The following is a 21,027-nucleotide window of genomic DNA, read 5'->3' on the forward strand; positions in this document are numbered from 1 at the left end:
TTACGAAAATGCGCAACGATCTGAATTAACAATAAGAATAGTATCAAGTCAGATACGTTAATTGTGCGCATGCGACCGAATTTTATTCCAGCTTGCTTTTTTAATGGCAATTATGGCATTATCGTGCCGGCATCGAATACCATGGAGTATTCTGGGAGCTCGAGAATTTCAAGTGAACGCGATCTGATAAAGCTTTTGACCATTCGGTTTGCCGATTAAAACCTAAGAAATGTCGTCGACATCTTTGGCGATTCTTCGCTATGTTGTAACTGATCTAACAATAAGACCAAGCGCTCAACATACACATAAAAATCAAAGTGCAACTTTATTATTGTCCCTGCTAGAGTAGAACTAGAAACTCTCCGACATTTGTAACAACTGAAACCAATGTATTAAGAGATCGATACAATTTGTAACAAATTACAACAGCTGATTTGGCAACAAAACATTATCTTTATGGGAAGTAAGTACTAACACACGAAAACGAAAACTGACAAGAAAACTGAAAAATTCCATCAGGATGATTCACCGTGGCCCTTGGGTGCACATCAAAATCAAATCCCAATAACCACTAGTACGTTACTACTTTTAATGTGTTACGATAAAACTTTTACAATAACTGGGTTAAATTCGTCTCGAAATCCACAGTAATTATTATAATCGTTCCTATCAAAGAACGACGGCTTTTTGGTTGCCCCAGTCCCAGTTGGCTTTACGGGCTGGCGGTGTTAAGGCTGCGCTTTCCGTTGCGCTAACGTCAGCCGGCGCATGGATGCGCATGAAATCGACCACCGCCTGCGCCCACACCGAATCCTCTCCGTTCAGTTTCCGGTAGATGCTGACCGCTTCCCGCATCCATCCTAACGCCTTGGGGAGGGCCTCACGAAACACAGTCGCCAGACGCTGTTGTTCCTGTTCACTGATGTCGCGTTTCCACAGATACGGTATCGTAGCCGCCTTCACCAAAAAACACGCACGGCCCACGTGGTACTCAGGACAAAGTGCACTACAGCCAGAAAACATGTACACTGATACAAAATTAATTACAACTTCCGTAATTATTGATCTTCCTAGCATGAAGCGGGAAATGATATCAGTACAAATGGACAAAAACCGAAGACGCGAAATATCGTTCTATTTTTTCTTCTCACATTAAACTTCCTTCTTTTGACTGGACCTCTTAATTAACGAAATTCCATACTTCTATGCAAACTCAAATTAACATTTTACAGAGAATGTCTGCCAATCTGCACCGGCTTTTACTTCTGTTAACATCATTTCCGAACTAACAACCCTTGTAAGTGAGCTTCGAGAATTTTCTAAATTATTGTCCCGAATGGAGAATCGCGAGACATTCTCAGTGTCAGACTTTCTAATTATTCTCTGACAATAGACATCACACAAAACCCTCACCGCACACAGTCCACCATCCCCTGGGCCAGCTCCCAAGCCGCTTCATAGCAGCCTAAAAGCTGCAAATAGCTAACGGCATCCTTGCCGCATGCGAAGCGTATATGCGCATCGGGATGCACGATCGTGTCCAATTCTCCAACTTGTGTCAGAATCTTCATCGTCTCTTTAATGCCATTATCACGATCCTTATTCTTGTCCCGGTCCTGCGTCCTAACAGCAGCATGCATTTTGTGCAATTGTGCTGCATTGTCCGCTCCGCACAGTGGACAGGGTTGGAGGGCCCGTGCATCGCTGGGTATCCGCGCCGGACATCCAGTGGTGCCACACTTCAAGGGATTAATATCCGCCTCCTGGAACAGTAAAACGGTTATCCGAAATTCAACTGCATAACAATCCATAAAATGATGGATAACAAAGCAAAAAGGTAATCCAAAATCAAAACTCTAAATCCTCAGACAATTTACGATATCCCAACAACCTTCTGGAAAGCTCTTACGTATTCGGTAGTGCATTTGCCGCAATGGCACTGGTAACCGTAAAATATCTGGAAATCCCTTCGGCGCTGCTTCAGTTTCACCACATAACTCGTGCGGGTTTCTTCGTTCTGCCGCAGCTGGAAAACATTTGACAGATACAGTAACTGAAATACTACAAATAAATAATTAAACGAAAAAGGAAAATCAGGTCGACTGGAAGCGAAACTACTCAATCCATAAAACTAAACAATATGTTCAATTGAAAATCTGGTATGTGAAAAATTAAAAAGGCAGTAAATATCAAATTAACGGGAACCGGATCCTACCCAGTACCAATCAGGAAGGAAGAGAAAATTGTTAGTCACAGACTCACAGGGTAAAAAAGTCAACGGCTGTTTTCGTCTACCAAATCTTTTTCTCTCACATCTTTCATTCCAGTGTAGTGGACTTCCTTAACCGCCCGCACCACCAGAGTCCGCCCCTGGAGATTGATGGTGACGTTGTTGTCTAGGCAGACCGGAGTCATGGTGCGCTGCAGTGCCTGCGGGAAGATGCCCATTATGTGCGGTTTGAATTTGCCGCGCTGGTTCAGGACGGGGAAGATGTTGTACAGCAGCTTCTTGACCATTTCCTCGAAATGCGGAATACTGTCGCGGACCCCGGGTGGCCAGATGGCGTCGCAAATTTGCCGATTAAAAAACGCAAACCACAAACAAATTTAACAGATAGTGCACACACAAACAAATTTAACAGATAGTGCTAACTGCATCGGAAATATTTTTGCATAATTTGGAAAATACACTTAAGTGACTGACACGTTGGTTGCTTCCGGAAAGATTGGCTGGAGAGGGAGGATATTTAAGACTTGCTGGACCGCGACGCTTCCGCTGAATCCGGACACTTTGTCCACCAGGCCGTTCTTCAGACAGCCGCTTTTATCATTTCAAAACGTGCAAGAATTTTATTTTTATCGACGATTCAATACTGCCATCAAGCCTATCTGAACGCTAATTTAACTTAAAATTTAGTATTAATTATTTGAAATTGTATTTTTTCATCGACTGGAACAGCAAACAGGCGAAAAGCGTTCCCATGAGTTTTTACGTCAAAGATTGTCACTGGAGATACAACGGGGAAATGCGGTCTCAGTTCTGGGTACAATGGAAGGAGCGGAGAAGTTTAACGAAGTTTTTATGTTGTAATAAATTGTGATGTTTTTAATAATGCACAATACGTTGTACCACAGGTGAATAAAGTTCATTTGGTTATTTAATTGATTCTTAACCCCCTTCAAAGTATAGGAACCAGAATTTCTAAAAATAATTATATAAGTAGATATGAACTATTACCGTGATTTTGTTGAAGATTTTGGCCACGAGAATCTCTGCAGCGCAGCATCCGAACAGGCAACAGCTCTTCATTTCACAGTCATGGTCAAAAGCACCCGCTTCTTCGAACGGCAACAGTTTCTTCCGAATCTTCTTCAGCATTTTACACTCGCTTCTATGCTCGGCATTCCAGCTAAGAGACTGAAAACCACGTTCATTACAAAATGTGTACTGCAGTACAGTACCTTACTGCCTTCTTTGCTGTACTTCGTACAACCATAATCTTCACCTGGCATTCCGTACTGCAACAGCGGTACAGTTTACAACTGGAGCAGGTACGCAGAGAAGCGACTTCGGTGAAACAGTAAGCACACAGGATTTTGTGGGTGTTGTACGTGAAGGACCAGACCCAGGGCTCGGAGGAGACCACGGTGTCCCCGGCCGCCACAATGCGAGACGGAGTGGACTGTCCGCTTGAGGTACCACTTGCAGTTGCAGCCATGATTCCGGGCAATGGTCACCGTCACCGACTAACATGCAGAGCTGTCAGCCGCCTATGCGATATACACTTTGTTACGTTTAAAAACTAAAATCCCTTCCTGGTTGGCCCTTTGTTCAAAAACCGATACCCACGCACAAAATCGCCAACAAATGGCGAAACGTTGCAGAATCCCAAAAGCGCAAAAACAGACGGAAACAAAACTGCGGCCAAAGCCCACTACTTTGTTCAGTCCACAGAAGCGCAGTAAACGCTGGGGGCGGCGGTTGCATATGCTTCACAGTTCACGCTTCACAGCCATGCCACAAACATTTTTTCTTTCGTGGCTGCGACTGAATAAAGTGAATTAAAGCTGTTAGTTTAAAGATTAAAGCTCCCTTTTAGCTGTTAGTTTAAACATGTTATTAGTCAAATTAATTGTGTTCCAACAGAGTATCAGCTATTTGCTGATTTGTAAAATTGCAGTAACCAGTTTGTGTGTGTTGCATGCTGAACTGAAAGCGAACAGTAAGCACTGAGCGACTGCTGCCGAAATGACGATTGAGGAGCCAGTTCTCGATGGCGCGGTGAGCCATTATTCCCATTGTTTTGTCGGTGTTGTTTGTATTCGAAGCATCAGCAAGTTTTCTTACGTCCGTGCTTTTCTTACGTTTCCGTTTATTCGTCCTCATAGGATACGGATCACGAGGAGAGCGAGGATGAGGAAACATCTGACGAATCCGAGGACTGGACGACGGTAAGGCGATCATACGGCACTTGATCCAATCAGCTGTGCTGGTGTTGTCTTCGCGTGTGTATGGATTTAACGTTTACGGCATTCCGCAACATCGTGAAGGAGTGATCGTAACTTATCATGACGCCTTGAAAGTTAATCAAGGAAAAGATTCTCAGGGTTATGAACATGAACGATTCTTCGCAGAGTGATGAGGAAGATTCCGCCGATGAAGAACAAGCTCAGTCTGCGAACTCAGTTCTGGTTCCGCAAGCGGTTTGCGAAGCGGCCACGATGCCGACAGACGTTGAGTTTCATCGGGACGGAGATGTTTTTGTCAGTTCGGATATGGATGGACATGTTGCCATGTTAGTCAGCCGTAAGAGTAAATGTAATTGAGTTCTAAGTCTACTTGCGCGCGCTCTGTAGAGCGCATTAAGCAGAAATTTAAATTTGTTTTGCGAAAAATATCGCATGCGGGTAAACCTATTTACACCCATAAAAAAACCCAACATATAAAAATTAATAATCATCGTCCAAAAATTCAGAACGGTTATTTTATGTTTGGGTTGTTTTCTACCGGCTGAAATGCGTTAGTGAAATTTTTTCCATTATAGTTTGTATAGAGAGATTTTCCCATAAATTTTCAAAAAGTACAGTCGGTTCAGGTGGCGCAATCTTTGTTTTTATAGTTGGAGTATTTCGGATGACGGAAACACAGCCAGTTTATCCCACAACTTACTTCCCCACCGGACTGCATGCCGTGCGCTGACTTATATGAAGAATACAAACGTTGTCGTTAGCGTAGGAAAGGATAAGAGGATCTGCACAGTGGACTGTGGCAGTGCCAGTATTACTAGAACAATAAAGAAAGCACACGAGTAAGGTTTTGCTTTGTTTTCGTTGGACGTACTGATATTCCGTAGTAATTCTGTAATTTGTTTAATTATGTTGCAGGGCTTCCATCTTTGCTGTGCACTCATTGAACGAGAACATGCTGACGACGGGAGACGATGATGGATGCATTAAAGTATTTTTATAAGAACCAAGTAAATTTTAAATGTTGTATTGTTCAATATGTTTGTTAGTAACGAAGTATTTTAGGTGTGGGATTTGAGGACTTCGAAGCCGGTTGCCGAGTTTAAAGATAATAGCGAATATATCAGTGCTTTGACTTCTGACGAAGCCGGAAGGACATTGTTAGCTACTTGGTACATCACAGCCTATTTCCCTGCTCCTTAGCGATTTTGAACAGGTGTTATATCTGTAGTGGTGATGGTACACTGTCCGCGTTCAACTACAGAAACAAAAAGCGGGAGTTGCAGTCGGAAGCCTTTACTTCGGAACTGCTTTCACTGACTGTGATAAAAGTTAGTCGTGATATGCTTATTGTTACTAATAATTAAACTGTCCAGTGTCACATTAAAAGTCTTTCTTATTTGAGTAAATTTGTAAACTTTTCCCTTTGCTGTAATTTTCTAGAATGGGTCAAAAGTCGTTTGCGGATCCGGCGATGGAAATCTGCTGATCTTTAATTGGGGGGAATGGGGATTTTCACTGGATCAGTATCCGGTCGGTGAAAACATATCAATCGACGCTGTTGAAGAATTTACGCCGCACGCGGTGTTTTCTGCCAGTAGCGATGGATACATACGGTAAAGATTCATTTATTTGTGTGCATGTGTTTCAAATAAAAGAACACAATCATCAGCCGCACATAATCATTGCTTTAGCGGTATTTACAATTAGTGACACACTTGTTCTCTCCTTCCCAAGGGCTAATTTGACCGTCAAATCAGTTATGTTTTTATTGGGTATACGTCGTAAAATCCACGCTTGCTATTTTTCTCCAACCTGAAGCTGATCGAAGTTTTTCCAGATTGATCAGTGTTATGCCTTATCGTCCGCTGGGCACCATCGGACATTACACTATGCCGTTTGAGCGTATCTCGTTCTCTGGTTCGAAATCCCTCCTGGCAAGCATTAGTCACGACAACACCATCAGGTTGTGGAGTACGAGAAACTTCGACCAGTCACCGATTGAAGAATCTGATTCCGACTCCGATGAAGTGTCGAAACAAGAAAGCACCAAAAGGACAAAGAAATCCAGTAAAATGCCGAAACGGTTGAAGCCTAGTGGATCGGATTTTTTCAGTGATCTATGAGATTTATGCAGTTTGAGAAGTATTATTTTATCTTATGACGAAGAAGAAAACGGGAGAAGGCGAAAATTTTGGAGACTGGTGTAATTCTTGTTGTTTAATTAGAAGACGTCACCGACATCTCGGTGCAACATGAAACCTTCGCAACATCAAGCAACAAGTAAAATAAGCTAAAAGTATAAAAAGCAAACCACAAACAAACTCCTTACAGCAGAAAACCGGTGCAGGATTCTAGGACAAATAATTCACGCCCACCCCGACGCTTCTCCCTAACCATCCCGTTTAAGGTCTCCTGGTCGATGATAATGCATGTGTACACTGTTTCCATTGGCCGCAAAGGCCGGTGGCTGGAAAACGACCACAGAATCTGGTGCCATGTAGCTGTTTTCACCCGATCGCAGGTATTTGTTAAGCATTCCGAAAATCTGGCTGTTTAGGATCTGGAAACGGCGGATACGATCCACGAATTTTTTCAACGACTGTAACAGCGAAATTTACATAGCACGTCAAAGGTTAAGAAACTTGTTATTACTCACAATTCCTTTGGTGGTTATTTCCTTTTCGTCCACTTTCTGCACCCGGAGAACGTGATAACAGAAGTCCAGTGCTTCAAAACGTAGCTGCTGCCCAAGCAGAGCTATCATGGTGCAGCCGGCCCAGTTAAGTCCTTCTCCAAAAAGCTGCCTGTACGACAGAAACATTCTTGGAAAAAATTCGATGGAATCAAATCAATCAATAAATCTCGATGTGATTTTGCGTTTCGAGTGCGAGATCCGAAACAGCAATTAACTAAAAGTCTAAAACTGTACAGTATTCCTGGTCTACTCTTTAAAACACGAAAATTCTGGGGCTTTTAAATTTAAGCGATCTATCAAACTTTTAGACCGGCAATGTCCCCTTCTTTTGTTCTCAACAGTCCGATTAGGACATTCTCTGCAAGTTTTTGAGTTTTACTTTTCTTAAAATTGTCTGGTTCTCGAGCCACAAACCGGTGCCATTAACTAAACAGTAGTTTAGTTAATGGCACCGGTTTGTGGCTCTAAACCAGCCCACTTTGACCATACAGGTGTGCAGGTGCCCTTCTGGCACAATATTTTCCGTCAGAACTATTTAGTGTGTGAAGCCGCTCTTAAATCTAGCCACGTCATATGTTTCCCCAGTGCAAAACTAACTCGATTATTTTGGGCTATTTAACTTGGATATAATCAAACAAAGAAAACTTGAGGTAACTTAAATTCAGTACAAAGAATGATGGAAGACATCTTAAACACTTACTCAATTGTATATTCGTTATCGCCAACCGGAATGCAAAAAACAAACTGAATGGCGCTCCATAACCGATGGAATTCCGTGCATTCATCGATATTCATCACCCCGTTCGACGGTTTATCTCCATACCAAAGGGGATCATCCAGCATGGCCTTGATGCGATGCAAAACCGTTTCGAAAATGGATAGCCCGCAACAAAGACGCTCCTTCGTCAGCAAATCCCCTTCGCGCACCAAAAATGCTTGCTAAACATAACCCAAATCTTTGGTAATCAATGTTCTCCTGCAGAACACTAACAACACAAGCAACATTTTCACCTTTTGATTCCCCAGTTTTTCAATGTTGGACACAATATGCAATGGAGCATACTTCTGTTCCAAGCGTTTGATCTTGTGTTCCAATTTTTCATCCGCTGTGAAAACATGGTTTACAGAGCTTTGCACGGAGTAAAACTCTATAAATGTTCAGCTTACGTTTACAGAATGGCCGAGGCAAACTTTTCTGAAATGGATCAGCGTACAACAAATCCGAGATTTCCTCTTGACTCTGTGAAAAGCAAAATCATCAGTTTTCCAGTTTCTGTTTTGAACCAGCGCATTCCAAGGGCCTACCAAACTCTGTTCCATCATCAAACAAAAAAGGACAACATTGCCGACTTGTCGGAAGCTCTGGAACATTTCCGTTCGCAGTTCTGGATACTTGATAATATCTTGCAACTGCTCGTAGTAGTAGTTCAAGATGCCTGAGTAAATCAGGAAATGAAAGAAGGCACAGCGAACATTTGGAGAATTCATACCGGGTGACGTATAATCGTATCGGTGAAGTTTGCAACTTCTTGGCATAACTTTCATCAGCACATTGAAATACTGCGTCAGCGATCCGTTCAACTACAACAATCATTAATCGTAAATTAAACGACTGCAATTTACGTCAGTTAGAATTCTGTTTAAAGTGTGCATACCAAGCCAAGGACGATCTTCAGCAGTTCATCAATTATCAATGCTATGCCCTGATATCCTAAATACCGAGCAATAATTCGACAATGCTGCGGCCCAAAAAATCCCTGATACCGCCTGCAGATAAACATGGTCATTCAGTTTCCTTCATTCAACATCTTCCGGACCCGGGTGCGTTACATTACCTAAAGACGTTGGTATATGCTACCATAAGAGTTTTGGCTCCCCATACGTAGGCATTTGGCAATTGCGGCGGCTTTTCCCGTTCAAACTGTTGTGTGGAAAAGGAAAGATGTTTTGTCTTGACAAATCTAGAAAAACCAAATACGGCGTAGTCATAGCTTCTGTGTTTGTCCCCATAAGAAAACAGAATCTCATCGCAGTGCAGATTACTTAAACCAACCGGTTAGTTGCAGCATTGTAACAGTGGTTGGGGAGAAAATCATAGATCAGTTCCCAGAATACGTGCAGGGTAATACGCCCGTACGGAGCACTGATGTTGTGATTTGCTTCCCGTAACATATCGTCGAAATCATCTAGCGCTAAAAATTCGCTGAGAAATTTGTGGGTCAGTCGGTTGACTTCCAACAACGCGTCCATTTCCTAGAACAAATGGCATGGTAAATGAATAAAAACGGAAAAACATCCAGCTGACAAATTCAAGAAATCTAAAAAATTGTTTTCAAGATCTTTCATAAGCGACAAGATATTTCGGATAAGACAATAGCATTAGGATCATTAGCAATCCAACCTAAACATTCTTCCGTGTTAATCTACATAATTGCAAAACTCACTACAATGCCGGTGATGTCACCACTCTCGAACCGTGCCAAAGCAACGTCCAGCGATTTTAACATGGCCACGTTGATGCGCTGCGTAACAAGATGGTTAAGGTCAATCCATCTACCAAGCAACTGGATATGACGTTGGCGCATGAGTGTCTCGTATCGATTGGCCATGGGAAAATCCAGGGAAAGTATCTTTGGTCCGTCTGCAGCCAACTCCGTGCGAAAGCGTTTATCCAAAAAGATGCTGAAATATGTAATACCGTTAAAGTGTATAAGTGAACATACTTTGTGCACTGTCGTTCCGCCAAACTAACAACGAGACCAACCTGCTGGCAAGATGTTTGTAATAAGCGAATATCTGCTCGCTGAGTTTGTAAACAAACTGATCAAAACATAAATTCACTTCCGCTTCCACTTCATCGTACAGGAACTGCTTCTTAAATTTCGTCAAAGCATATTGCGCTGAGTCGTTGTACAGGTCCATCGGGTACAGAAGGCATCTGGATAAAAACAGAAAAGCATTTTGTACGGCACTGCTAAGCTTGATTTCAATTCGAAGACTCACTCCATCGCAGAAGGATCTTTGGTTTTCAATATATGCTCGGTCAAAATCCACGGCACTGACATCTCAATTGGAAACTACAAAACAACGATCGTGATATCAGCATTTGCTAATTAAAACCCTAGTGCAGCAGCCAACCTGAATACGCTTCCCCATTGTCATTTCAAGATAAAACTCTCTGTACCATAACTGCGATAGATCCGCCGCAACCTCGTGCAACGATTCTACGAAGAATGGTGTCAGTGTACAACAGAAACCACAAAAAAATAAATGAAAATAGCTGTACGGTTGTACCATTGAAGTTCAACAAGTACGGCCAGAAAAAGGACTGTTTATGAAATGCATCAATCGCCATAAGATATGGCCCTTCGATATCCTTGCGAAGTGTTCGCTTTCCGCTGCTTTTATCCGAAATCAACGACTCGAGCATTGTACGTACCATGTACAACTGAAAACATCAGATAAGCCAAAAACATTAAAACACTTGGTAATTTCAACTACACAGACTAAAAGAAATTCGATACCTGTGTGCTCGACGGTGGAATCGCTCGCTTTGCAACTTTTATGTCCGTAAACTTTCCATCAGAATCCTTCTTGCCCTTGGCTGCAGGGTCGTCCTGCGGCTCGTAACCGTTAACCCAGTCAGCACAAGTTTCTCGGACGGAAGTGATGATCCTGTCATAGAAAAACCAACAGAAAATTTGACAAATCCCAAATGCGAGTAACGACATGCGCTTACGTTTTCACGACATCTTTTTTATGTTTCACCGTCTTTCGCAGCGGTTCACGCAGCGTAACTTGCACGAAATCCTGCAGTTCGGCATAAACGTTGCGACGAATAGCCTCGCTGAAGATCACTTCCATTTTGCCCATTAACATTTGTAAACTTTTGATCATCGAGATGACCTGCAATTCCATTAATCATGCGCTTATGTGAAGCCGTATTAAACACTACTCCCGACTACGTAGCATACAAACCTCGATCAGTGCGAATTTTTCGTCCATGGAGTAATTGTACCGAGTAGCCTAACAAAACCTTCCGTTAAACAAGTATGAGGAAAACCGAAGAAATTGAAATACCCGTTCGTATTCTTCCGATTCAGCCGGGCAGTCCTTATTTTGATGAGGATCAGTGGGATGAAGAAGTTTCCATGAATACTAGAAAATTAACACCAAAACGCAAATAAACAACAATCCAAATTAGCTCAAACCCTCAAATACCAATTCGACAACATGGGCAGTCCATGTGGAAATTAACTGGAGGCCGCGCAGTGCCAAGTCTGTCATCTCGCGATTTTCAACATCCGTGCGATCCGCTTCAGGTTGAAAAACACTAAACTAAAGTTAAAACGAACAGATTAATGAAAGCGCAGATTATTTATAATCTATCCACAACAGCCGTCGTACCTGATTTCGATGCCTGGCCAATTCGCTGACAAAGCCCAGATGCGCTTCCCTGATCTGCGGAATAGCTTCCAGGAAGTTGCATTGGGGGCCAGGATTTGTGCTAGAAGATAACGGCCATTTTGACGCATCGAAATTCGTAGTTCCACTTGGGTGTTTCGATCCCAAATACTGAAAAGGCGCAATCTGCATATCGCCGAACAGCGGGACCACTTCCAAATTCTACAGCAAAAAACCTTCAAAGTTTTGCACGACAAAGAAAATAATACAGGTAGCAGATACTTTAAAAATTCTATCGAATTTGCTGAGATTAAGACGCTTCTTTTGGTCCAGTTTGTATATATTCGCTTGTGGTCCATCAATGAGGTACAGGCCGAACCCCATAACCTAGAAAAGCGAAGTGTCATATCGTTTCCCAGAACCATGAAAACGGAATACAAGAAATTATTACCTTCACCAGCATGTGTTTCTCACTTGGAAAAAGATACATCTTCGCTTCGTACATATACAGACAAATATTGATAATATCCATCAGTAACTCATCGTAGCCTTCAATTTTTTCGAGATTTTCCTTCAACGACAGACGGATACGATTTTGCGTGGCGAGAAACATGGATAAATTCTGCGATTCTTGCAGGGCTTGGGAATCTTGCATAACTTTAAGAAACTGCGCGGCTCTGAGAACGAATTCCAAAGTTATAACAAGTTATGATCTTCTCAATAAAACTTCACAAAGTAAATTATCTCATAAATTTATTGTAGAGTCAAAATAATTATTACGACGATACCTTCTATAGGTTGAATAATCATTCTTCACGCTTGATTTCATGTTTTTCAACTCATCAAGCACGGCGAACATGTTAATTAACTTCCCCAGTGTCAGCAGGTATGCTTCAGACACGAAATCCTTTCTTTTCTCAGCATGGCACAGACGTTTCACTTCCCCGCAGAATCGTTCGATGGCAGTTTGCTGCAAGGAAGCTTACATGCGATCGACGACTAGACAGCAGCACACGTTGTACTTAATTCAATTCCAACTGTTTACCTGAAAATACATCAGGCTGAGCAGTTTCGTAACTTCTGGCTGCAACACTTCCACCGTTTTTTCATAAATTTCCCCGCGATCTGGCTGCTCGTTTGACTTGGGCTGAAAAAAGAATCATCGAGCTGAAACAGATGTCGTATAATTTGTAACAGGTCCTAACACGTATTTTTTTTATTTCGCAACTGAAATAAAACAAAACCTCAAATGGAAAACAATACCCACCTGCGGAATGGCTCGCGAGCAGCATCTCCAAGTGTATAAAGTTACGGCATGTTCATGGCCTTGCTCTAAGAGCTCATTCTGCAAAACATAATGTTCTTGCTTAAAATCCAACCAACCAGATATTCTTGCTCCCAGCTTCTCTGTCAACATACCAGACTCGCATGGACTGTTGCTTCTTCAATGTATTTCGCCTGTCCCGTGATGAAGGCACCTCTGTCTTCGAAATTCGTTCCAAAATTGCATTGATAAGTAATGGACGTCTGCATGCCTTCGATGCATGGCTGATTATCCGGAAGTGTCGTGTCTTCCAGACCATTGACATTGGCCAGCGCGTCGGTCAGCGTATAACTATCGGGATTCTGCATGGCTACCACTCGCACAATACGAACACGCCAAACTTCAGCGTAACAACGAATGCACCGCAAAGACACACCACAAACACACTCAGCGGCTAGAGCATTAGGGATACACTGGTCGTTCTATTTGCTGTGATGCTCCGGTCGCGGTGAGAAGGGATCTTTCCACGGCGCAAGAGTATCTTGCGCAGTTTTGGGCTCCGGTAGGAGTGTGGCTCGATTTATCTTCTGCTCCTTGCCTGCAGAACATAGCAGCGTGTTAGCAATTTGCGTCATCTGTCATCTTGGACCATGTTTGGTCTCAGTCACGTACGATACTCTTCCCGGTGAAGAATGGGCTCCGCCACAACCAAATACAGTGCACCCGCCAGAAGGGACACAACACCCACGACCGCGATCGATCCAGTTGGAATCTCTCGCAGGATCCTCCTCCAGCTTGGAGCAATTCGCTTCATCACAGAGTTGCACGAAGAGCTGACAATGGAGCGAATGTTGAACAAAACTGTGGTCAATGAAAGCTGTTGACGCAAAATCTAGCAATGGCACAATCAAGTTCGAAGATTTTTAAATTTGTATGTAGATCCGAAAACGGAAAGAAAGAGGGAAGACAAAAATATCTAAAGTTTACAGAGCATTTTCTTTTTGACCAGTAAAAACTTTCTCAGCGATGTTTTGATCACTGAACGAAGGCGGAGACTGAAGTCAGGCAGGGAGGTTAATAATTATCAGTCTACGCTCTACAGCCAGTACAGAGTGTGGCGACTCTACACTGTACATTGTACACTCATATAGCCGCTTGCGTGAGTCATCCGCAGGCGCCATTACAAATTCACAACAGAACATGCTTTTGGTTTTGATAGTTTTGGGGATTTTGCTGTTTGCAGATTTCAAAAAAGGAGCGTCTTTATCCTTAAAATATTGTTAACGTATGACTCTTTTGATCGTTTACTGCTTGTTGATATCTGATGGAAAAGATCCGTTTTTCGTATGATCGTATCAGACGTGTGCGGATGGTGAGATGGGATCGTAATGAGTCTGCTAACTTTGCCTATTTTCTGGAACAAGGTTACAAGGCGTTTGCTAATTCTAGCTCGTTTGTTTTGATTCTTCGTGCAGTATGGCTGTGTGGCATCTTTGATTCTTTATTTTAGCAACATCGTTTATATTATGTGGTTTTGACTATTTTTCATTGGTGGTGACTGGTGAGTCAGATTTATGCGTGTTTAAGTTAATTTTGTTGTTTGCATCGTTCTACTTACCACCGGTGCATAACTTTGTTATTTAGCTTATTGTAGTCATATCTGAACGAAAGCGCTTTTTGTATAGTTAACTCACTTAACTGCATGGAGATGTCCAAAGAAAATGCCACGTTTACCACTGGAAATGGCAGGCACTGGTCGATTGGTCCCGTTGGATTGGCCAAGGCTCGCGAAATTAGTGCATCCGTTGACCAGGCGCTCGCATATGAGCCCGAATGGAATAATCTGGCTGCACAGGATCTTCACATTGGAGATGCAAACGTTTCCTCTTCCGCTGGCAGTCCTATTCCAGAGATTTACAGTATTCTGCCACCGGTGCCGCAGAAATCCGCGACGAAGCGCCCGTACGAATCCAGTGAATTGCCTTCTCCGGTAAAGAGATTCAACGCAACTCCTGAGAGCAAGATTATTCTTCCACTTCCAATAGTGCCGCATAATAGCGCCTTTAAGTCACCGCTTGTACAAAAGGCTAATGCAGCTGCTTTTAACGGAAAGTCTGTTGTTTCTCCGGGAATGAGCGCCTCCAAAGCGCCTCTTTCTGCTAAAAATCCCGCAGTTCCTCCGCCTAAGCAAATTATTAGCCCGAAATCTGCGAATTTCGAGACTCCTACGAGAACGCAGAATGGCTTTTGCTCATTAGCGACGCTTATGGCGGGCTCCAAAGGGATTGTATCAAAATCGCCCAATTTAGTGTTGACTGCATCGGAACTCCAGGATATTGCGGAGTTATCGCGGACAGATTGGAGTGACATGTTCAGTGAGGAATTGACAGAAAGTCCGATCTCCATTTCGAGCAAAAGTGTTTCCACAAAGTTTCTTTTAACCGATGCGGAACGACGCGAAGTGGAAGAATGGGGAAAGATAAATTTTGATGAAGACTTCTGATTTTAATCACTTACTTGTTCTTTTTTTGTTGAGTCACCTTTTTTATTTAGAATAATTACATCTTAATTACATTACTTACTGCGTAAATAATCGTGAAGCATCATTTATATAATAAGCTCGAAAGCAAAAGAGTTTACAACAATTGAACCCGAGCAATCCTAACTTTAAATCGAAGCCTTGTGATTATAAACGTGTAATCGTATAAAAAGAATGTGCACTGGGCGAGTGAATCATGATAAAAAACTGAAGATCATATTATGCATTATTTAAGACCAACATATTTCACTTCTTTTTTTGATTTTTGCAAAGTGGCCAAAAGCTCATCCGGGGTCAGACTGGAATCGATGAACACTTTTTTGTTTGGCAAGTCAATCTGGAAGCTGTTTACACCGTTTCCTGAAACACAAACAAATTTGTAAGAAACATTTCACGAAATAATGCTTCCGAACTAGCAAAGCAGTAAAATTCAAAAACTTCGCTTAGTAAGTAGATAATTAGAATTTGGATTACAGAAGTAAAAGATAAAGCGGTAATTCGGCTACGTAACTTTGAAGCATAAAGTACTGCAGGATGATGATTTATTTATGCTATCTTCCGCTCATTGCCCACACTATGATTAGAACCTAATTCAAACTCGTATTCAGTTTTCAAATATCGTTGTTCGTCGTTCCACCAGACATTTCAAAACTTAAGCTAAAAATCATTAGATAAATAATATTTCTGTATTTATATTTTTTTATATATATTTGTATCAGATCATTTTTCTGCTTATTAAAATACTGTAAAATAAACTAACAGCGAGTAAAGAACATACTTGCACGATCGTTTTAAATTTTATTACTTTCTAAAACACTGATGACTACTAATGCAGTCTGTTTTCGATCCATGTCTTATCATGCAGTCTGCTGTATTGTGCAAATGCCGTAGCACAATAAGTACCTATACCTTTTTGCTTGTCCAGGATTCTCGTCACCGCACCCGAGCATCCTTCGCACGTCATATCCACGAAGAATTCATGAGTCTGAAAGTGATTCATAAATATTATTACTGTAGTACCATCCAGGAATAACACGTAATTCATGCACTCGTATAGGGGCCATATCATAGGAGCGTGATAGAAAACTGCAGTGAAACGATGCACAAGTAACACTTACCTGAGCTGCCATTGTAGGGAAAAGACTGTCTGTAAGAATAAACTGGAAGAAGAAACAAACAACTTCGTTTCCAGGATAGAACCACGAAAGGAATCTTGAACACTTTCTCACCATAAAGATGTAAACAATTACGTATGAAACAGAGCAGCTAACATTTAACGATAACACTCAAAAGCATGCGAAAGCAATTACTTTTCCAAGTTAGTGCTAACTGCTAACGTAACCGCAACCCACAACGTCCATATAAAGGTCCTAATTAACAAGCTGTGATGAGTTGTGTTCCTGAGCGCTCAAGCAAAAAATCGGAAATGTTTGTAAGTACTCTATTAAAGATTATAAAATATTATATTATTATGTAAAGTGATGTAATATTTCCACTCTCTGCAGTCATACTGATCATCATCCACATGCGTGGCGAAATTCTGGCTTACAAAGATACACGGACGGTGTCATGCTTAGAATACAGATCTGTACGCGCATATCTGCATTCTTTTTGACCTTTCCATTTTTTAATGTCCAACCAGGTTTGGAACCTGTTTTTCTGTCAAAATAACGTATTTTGTCCTTAAGCTAAGAAATGCACGTGGAGCAATGGACAATAAAATCTATCACCAACAAAGACTCATATCAAGTGTTTCCAGATTTGTACGGCGCGATGTCGACTCAACAAAGCAAAACTTTATCGTGCACGTGCAGAACTACCACCGTCGTCATCGCTGAAAAAGAAGGAAAACGAAAGAACTCTTTATAAAATATATTTATTTTTTCGGCCACAGGTTGTTAAAGATCTTTTTCCCAACATAAAAATAGAAGCCATTCAACTGATCGATTTTTTCGCATAAAGCAATCGGTGATCCAGCGGTAAATTTCATTCCAGCCAGATTTGCCCGTCCAAAACCGGATTTGGTGACCAGTCGATCAAGAGTTTTCCAGGTGATGAATGTATCGGCATGATGGGAATTTGGCAGTGTGCATTTTAAAACTATCTCCGGAATAACTACACACTGCATTATGGCCGACAACGATTTGTCAATAACCCCAAAAATTATACATCCTTCGTTGCGTACAAGGCCGCAACACCATTCTACAAATTTATGTTTGTGCGCTATCATGTAGCCAAACGCTTCCGGGTTGCAAACAACAATATCGTAATCTTCAGGTCGGGAAGCAACCAGTTCTTGCAAAGGCATGCACAAGAATTCTGGGCCATCGTCTATTAAAGAGGAATTTATTGAGAAGAACTGTATTAAACATCGTATATAAATCATGTACCCGTGTCTGCTAGTTTGTACGTATGTAGTATGTACCTATAAGATATAAATTTGCTTATGTGCATAATACGGATTCTTTAACCCGAGTAAACAGCTTGTAGGAAAAACGTTTAGTTTAACTTGTAACTACCGCTAGGTGAACGGATGTGTGTCAATTTTAGCCGTTTACTAACGTTTAGTTATAGTTAACGTTTTTTTTTGCAAGTTGTTTTACTCGGATAAACCTGCCAATGTTCTACGTTTGCATAGACTTTTTCGCCCATATGTTACTGTACTTTTATTAGTGGTTGACTGTCTGCACGCACGTACCGATTTTATTGCGCGTTTCCTTGATTCTAGATTTCGCCTTTTCTATCATGTGTTCGTTAAGATCATATCCGGTTGCTTCGGCGCCCAAGTCGAAAAGTGCTTCGGTAAAATAGCCTTCGCCGCATCCGATTTCCAGTATTCTGGAGCCGCGAAACGGCTTCAGACTGTCGGCAAGCGCCTTCATATCACAGCCAAGCATTTCTTTGGCCCATGCTTCTTTTACCAGATCCAACTTAAATAAATTCACTTCCAAAATGGATGTAAACGGTTGACATTCTACTTCCTGTGATGTTCGACGTTTTCTCTTGCGTGCACTTTCCAAACCGGCAGAATCCAGCTTGGTTTCAACAGGACGAAAGACCTTTTCTGATGAGCAAATACCAAAGTAAACAAGTAATTCTAAAATAAACCTCCATATAATACAAAAAGTGTCTGACATTGACACAGGATTATCCATTGTAAATTAACGCTGCGATATTTCTACAGATGGACTATAAGAAGCTAACAGATATGCTACCGTAGCGTTCTGTCCATTTTGCAGGTTCTGGTTTTTGCCCATTAATTACAAGCTTCGACAATAAACATAACAGGCATCTTAAATATGTCGGTTTCTTCGTTAAACCGTTTTTCGAAATGGAATTTTGCAAAAATAAAGCCGCTTGCAGCATTACCACAAGAAATTCAACAGCATATGCTTTCTACCAAAAATGTGAGTTTCTGGTTTACCGTGTAGCTGTTTCTCGCAATCGCTAGCTATAGTGGTCAAGCCTGTTTTGGGTGGTGCATGGATTTCCCTGCAGCTAAATTTAGTAAATTAAAATTTTCGCACCCACATTTATTTCTTGCTAGAGATCTGCCGCTCCGTACGTACATGTACGGTGCATAGGTGATCATTGTATGTTCCGTTCGGTCTAGCACATGTAGATATCGATGTTTGTCTACAAGAATCACAAAGTTTCCGACAATGTAAAACTGCAGAACTAGTCAGCCAGAAAAAACCTACGTAAGAAGCCTACGTAGTCGTATATAAGTACATGCACAGTGATTGCAAAACCGAATAACGAAAAATTTAATGTTCCACGAAAGACGTCGATGCTTGCCGCGGCGACCGACGCGTACCTAACCATAAGTACTGAATAACGTATATACGAGTACTCTTATAATTATGCACAATCGCAGATGCAGGCTGCACATCGTACCGATCGTAAGACGTGAAATATGGAAACAATCCTTTCGTAATTCAGTTTTATGCCATTGTGTGCATTACGGATGCAACGGGAAATAAAGCCCATCGTCACTACAGCACGAGCAGAAATTTATCCAGGTTATATTATGACATTTTAAAATGCACCGGCATCCAGTCCACCGGTGAAGTGCAGTGATAATATTTTGATATGCACATGTACACTGTATCTGTTTGAAAATAAATATACAGTAGTATAAATTTATTTGGTTTGTAAAAAGATGCGTCGCCTCTTCGAAGATTCAACGGGCAGATTCATCAGCCATTATTCATGCACATCGACTAATTCATATCTCCTTTGATTGCTAACTGGTCAACTTATCCATGCATATCGTGGGAGTACAGCAAACCCATCCATCTTGATCCGAAGCTGCCAGAAACTTGATACATGCATCATGACGCAATGGAAGATATTCCATTGTAGTTCTCTTAACTGCATAGCATGCACCGACTTTTTTACTGTCCAAAAGCCGTGGACAGCGATTTTTTACGTTTTAGGAGCTATTTTCTGCCTTAGTACATTTCATCAAATTCAAAACAGTGCAGTATCAATATCTTTCTTCGGAGAAAATGCTGCACTTGCAAAAATTTATCCAGACGTATCAAGTGAGCATGGCACAGCGCGAATCGTGAAACTCCCATCAAAATACAACCATGTTTTATGGGATGCAGTACTGGGGCAAACTGTCAAGTCTAACCTTGAAGAAAAACAACTAAAAAAATTATGGACGCTGGCATCTGGCGCACAAGAAAACGGTACGCTGATCTTGACCACAATATCCGGCGGCTATTTATCCGTATTGGACAACTGGATCGCTTCGCTGCACCGGTTAAATATTTCGTCCGGTTTCCTCGTAATCTGCGTGGACCAGCCAAGTTACTACTGGACGGTAGATCGAAAGATTCCCAGTATCAAGATGCATTTAAATAATACCAATTCCCGCGGAGAAATCTGGTATATGCGAACACTGTACACGGCAGCGCTAATGAAACTGCAGAATCTCACAGTCATCCAGTCCGACGTCGATGCAATGTGGAGGCAAGACGTGCGACCGTACATACAGTCCCTGACCTATTCTGTGATGTTTTCCCGTGGTCAGTTTCCCGATGAAATCTACCAGAAGTGGGGATTTACGGCGTGCATGGGGTGGACGGTGTGGAGAAGTTCGTTAATTGCTGCTCTTTTACTGCGTGATACAGTATTAGAGATGCGGAAATATCTGGGAACGAAGGACGAGCCGGATGACCAGATTGCTGTCAACCGTATCCTGTACGATACCGTTGGGCAGGCTGGCTTTACAAATGGTAGAAGGCGAGTTTCCCTTGCGCGTCTAAATGTACTGCACGTCGCCCAGAAGCACGGATTTAACATTTCCAGATGGGATGGCACACTGATGGTACAGATTGCCATTTTTCCTTTTTCGATGATTCGGCGACAGTGTTGGACAAAACATGATAACGCTTTAATCTTGCACTGCTTAACACCAAAAAACGGTCAGCAGAAAGAAGATGAGTTGCGGCAGTTAGGTTTATGGTACATATAAAATCTTAAAATAATTCTGACAAGTATGTGTATATTTGCGAAGTTGACGTTAGACTTTCTCCTTTTGTGTACTATTCCGGTTTTCTGTTTTTGTTAAGTTGTTTTTTATCCATTGTTTATTTTTTGTATCGATGAATCTTCTATAATTAATCACGCGAAAGGTATTAATGT

The 21,027-nt window shown here is 41.7% G+C and overlaps 6 protein-coding genes across 6 annotated transcripts; 2 read left to right on the forward strand and 4 right to left on the reverse strand.

Moving 5' to 3' along the window:
- Positions 1-669: 669 nt before the first annotated feature.
- Positions 670-3,884, reverse strand: LOC129584076 (uncharacterized). Its single transcript, XM_055476181.1, has 6 exons — positions 3,507-3,884; positions 3,239-3,418; positions 2,314-2,821; positions 1,910-2,026; positions 1,414-1,763; positions 670-1,006 (listed from the first exon to the last, which is right to left on the reverse strand). Exons 3-6 carry the CDS (start codon positions 2,515-2,517, stop codon positions 670-672), a joined length of 1,008 nt encoding a protein of 335 aa, XP_055332156.1. The 5' UTR covers positions 2,518-2,821; positions 3,239-3,418; positions 3,507-3,884.
- A 173-nt stretch (positions 3,885-4,057) lies between these two features.
- Positions 4,058-6,682, forward strand: LOC129584148 (WD repeat-containing protein 55 homolog). Its single transcript, XM_055476264.1, has 9 exons — positions 4,058-4,282; positions 4,390-4,452; positions 4,636-4,796; positions 5,121-5,309; positions 5,386-5,458; positions 5,533-5,639; positions 5,699-5,798; positions 5,911-6,083; positions 6,308-6,682. The coding sequence occupies exons 1-9, from the start codon at positions 4,250-4,252 to the stop codon at positions 6,591-6,593; spliced, it is 1,185 nt and encodes a 394-aa protein (XP_055332239.1). The 5' UTR covers positions 4,058-4,249; the 3' UTR covers positions 6,594-6,682.
- On the reverse strand, positions 6,666-13,346 carry LOC129584147 (cytoplasmic FMR1-interacting protein-like). The gene is made up of 27 exons (XM_055476262.1): positions 12,989-13,346; positions 12,837-12,914; positions 12,615-12,716; positions 12,358-12,539; positions 12,021-12,246; positions 11,852-11,956; positions 11,573-11,791; positions 11,387-11,503; positions 11,246-11,323; positions 11,144-11,191; positions 10,905-11,071; positions 10,690-10,840; positions 10,460-10,613; positions 10,304-10,389; positions 10,169-10,242; positions 9,930-10,103; positions 9,610-9,847; positions 9,219-9,418; positions 9,001-9,126; positions 8,821-8,932; positions 8,656-8,746; positions 8,471-8,601; positions 8,333-8,405; positions 8,177-8,271; positions 7,866-8,104; positions 7,127-7,274; positions 6,666-7,069 (listed from the first exon to the last, which is right to left on the reverse strand). Exons 1-27 carry the CDS (start codon positions 13,199-13,201, stop codon positions 6,860-6,862), a joined length of 3,837 nt encoding a protein of 1,278 aa, XP_055332237.1. The 5' UTR covers positions 13,202-13,346; the 3' UTR covers positions 6,666-6,859.
- A 656-nt stretch (positions 13,347-14,002) lies between these two features.
- Positions 14,003-15,433, forward strand: LOC129584150 (uncharacterized). Its single transcript, XM_055476266.1, has 3 exons — positions 14,003-14,257; positions 14,344-14,394; positions 14,519-15,433. Exons 1-3 carry the CDS (start codon positions 14,158-14,160, stop codon positions 15,334-15,336), a joined length of 969 nt encoding a protein of 322 aa, XP_055332241.1. The 5' UTR covers positions 14,003-14,157; the 3' UTR covers positions 15,337-15,433.
- Positions 15,427-16,676, reverse strand: LOC129584151 (copper transport protein ATOX1-like). The gene is made up of 3 exons (XM_055476267.1): positions 16,491-16,676; positions 16,282-16,357; positions 15,427-15,732 (listed from the first exon to the last, which is right to left on the reverse strand). The coding sequence occupies exons 1-3, from the start codon at positions 16,602-16,604 to the stop codon at positions 15,599-15,601; spliced, it is 324 nt and encodes a 107-aa protein (XP_055332242.1). The 5' UTR covers positions 16,605-16,676; the 3' UTR covers positions 15,427-15,598.
- A 314-nt stretch (positions 16,677-16,990) lies between these two features.
- LOC129584149 (ubiquinone biosynthesis O-methyltransferase-like) lies at positions 16,991-18,764 on the reverse strand. The gene is made up of 3 exons (XM_055476265.1): positions 18,588-18,764; positions 18,071-18,436; positions 16,991-17,703 (listed from the first exon to the last, which is right to left on the reverse strand). Exons 1-3 carry the CDS (start codon positions 18,736-18,738, stop codon positions 17,249-17,251), a joined length of 972 nt encoding a protein of 323 aa, XP_055332240.1. The 5' UTR covers positions 18,739-18,764; the 3' UTR covers positions 16,991-17,248.
- Between the last annotated feature and the right edge of the window lie 2,263 nt (positions 18,765-21,027).

This window comes from Paramacrobiotus metropolitanus, unplaced genomic scaffold, assembly GCF_019649055.1.
Source record: "Paramacrobiotus metropolitanus isolate TYO unplaced genomic scaffold, Prichtersi_v1.0 Parri_scaffold0000012, whole genome shotgun sequence".
In the NCBI taxonomy this organism is placed as follows: Eukaryota; Metazoa; Tardigrada; class Eutardigrada; order Parachela; family Macrobiotidae; genus Paramacrobiotus; species Paramacrobiotus metropolitanus.

What these genes read in the sequence shown, in the direction of transcription:
- LOC129584076 (XM_055476181.1), bottom strand. Translation starts at nt 2,517, where the DNA reads ATGGTCAAGAAGCTGCTGTACAACATCTTCCCCGTCCTGAACCAGCGC. An exon ending in ACTACACTGGAATGAAAGAT is followed by an intron (nt 2,027 to 2,313) that starts GTGAGAGAAAAA and finishes AATGTTTTCCAG; the next exon opens with CTGCGGCAGAACGAAGAAAC. An exon ending in GGGATGGTGGACTGTGTGCG is followed by an intron (nt 1,007 to 1,413) that starts GTGAGGGTTTTG and finishes TTCTGGCTGTAG; the next exon opens with TGCACTTTGTCCTGAGTACC.
- LOC129584148 (XM_055476264.1), top strand. Translation starts at nt 4,250, where the DNA reads ATGACGATTGAGGAGCCAGTTCTCGATGGCGCG. An exon ending in AGCCAGTTCTCGATGGCGCG is followed by an intron (nt 4,283 to 4,389) that starts GTGAGCCATTAT and finishes TCGTCCTCATAG; the next exon opens with GATACGGATCACGAGGAGAG. An exon ending in AGTAGCGATGGATACATACG is followed by an intron (nt 6,084 to 6,307) that starts GTAAAGATTCAT and finishes AAGTTTTTCCAG; the next exon opens with ATTGATCAGTGTTATGCCTT.
- LOC129584147 (XM_055476262.1), bottom strand. Translation starts at nt 13,201, where the DNA reads ATGCAGAATCCCGATAGTTATACGCTGACCGACGCGCTGGCCAATGTC. An exon ending in AATTCGATAGAATTTTTAAA is followed by an intron (nt 11,792 to 11,851) that starts GTATCTGCTACC and finishes TTTTTGCTGTAG; the next exon opens with AATTTGGAAGTGGTCCCGCT. An exon ending in AAAAATTCGCACTGATCGAG is followed by an intron (nt 11,072 to 11,143) that starts GTTTGTATGCTA and finishes ATGGAATTGCAG; the next exon opens with GTCATCTCGATGATCAAAAG.
- LOC129584150 (XM_055476266.1), top strand. Translation starts at nt 14,158, where the DNA reads ATGGAAAAGATCCGTTTTTCGTATGATCGTATCAGACGTGTGCGGATG. An exon ending in TGCCTATTTTCTGGAACAAG is followed by an intron (nt 14,258 to 14,343) that starts GTTACAAGGCGT and finishes TCTTTATTTTAG; the next exon opens with CAACATCGTTTATATTATGT. An exon ending in TTTTTCATTGGTGGTGACTG is followed by an intron (nt 14,395 to 14,518) that starts GTGAGTCAGATT and finishes CTTTTTGTATAG; the next exon opens with TTAACTCACTTAACTGCATG.
- LOC129584151 (XM_055476267.1), bottom strand. Translation starts at nt 16,604, where the DNA reads ATGGTGAGAAAGTGTTCAAGATTCCTTTCGTGGTTCTATCCTGGAAAC. An exon ending in TCCCTACAATGGCAGCTCAG is followed by an intron (nt 16,358 to 16,490) that starts GTAAGTGTTACT and finishes AATCACTTTCAG; the next exon opens with ACTCATGAATTCTTCGTGGA. An exon ending in AATCCTGGACAAGCAAAAAG is followed by an intron (nt 15,733 to 16,281) that starts GTATAGGTACTT and finishes TTTGTGTTTCAG; the next exon opens with GAAACGGTGTAAACAGCTTC.
- LOC129584149 (XM_055476265.1), bottom strand. Translation starts at nt 18,738, where the DNA reads ATGCTGCAAGCGGCTTTATTTTTGCAAAATTCCATTTCGAAAAACGGT. An exon ending in AAAATGGACAGAACGCTACG is followed by an intron (nt 18,437 to 18,587) that starts GTAGCATATCTG and finishes TTTGCTCATCAG; the next exon opens with AAAAGGTCTTTCGTCCTGTT. An exon ending in GGAAACGCGCAATAAAATCG is followed by an intron (nt 17,704 to 18,070) that starts GTACGTGCGTGC and finishes CCTCTTTAATAG; the next exon opens with ACGATGGCCCAGAATTCTTG.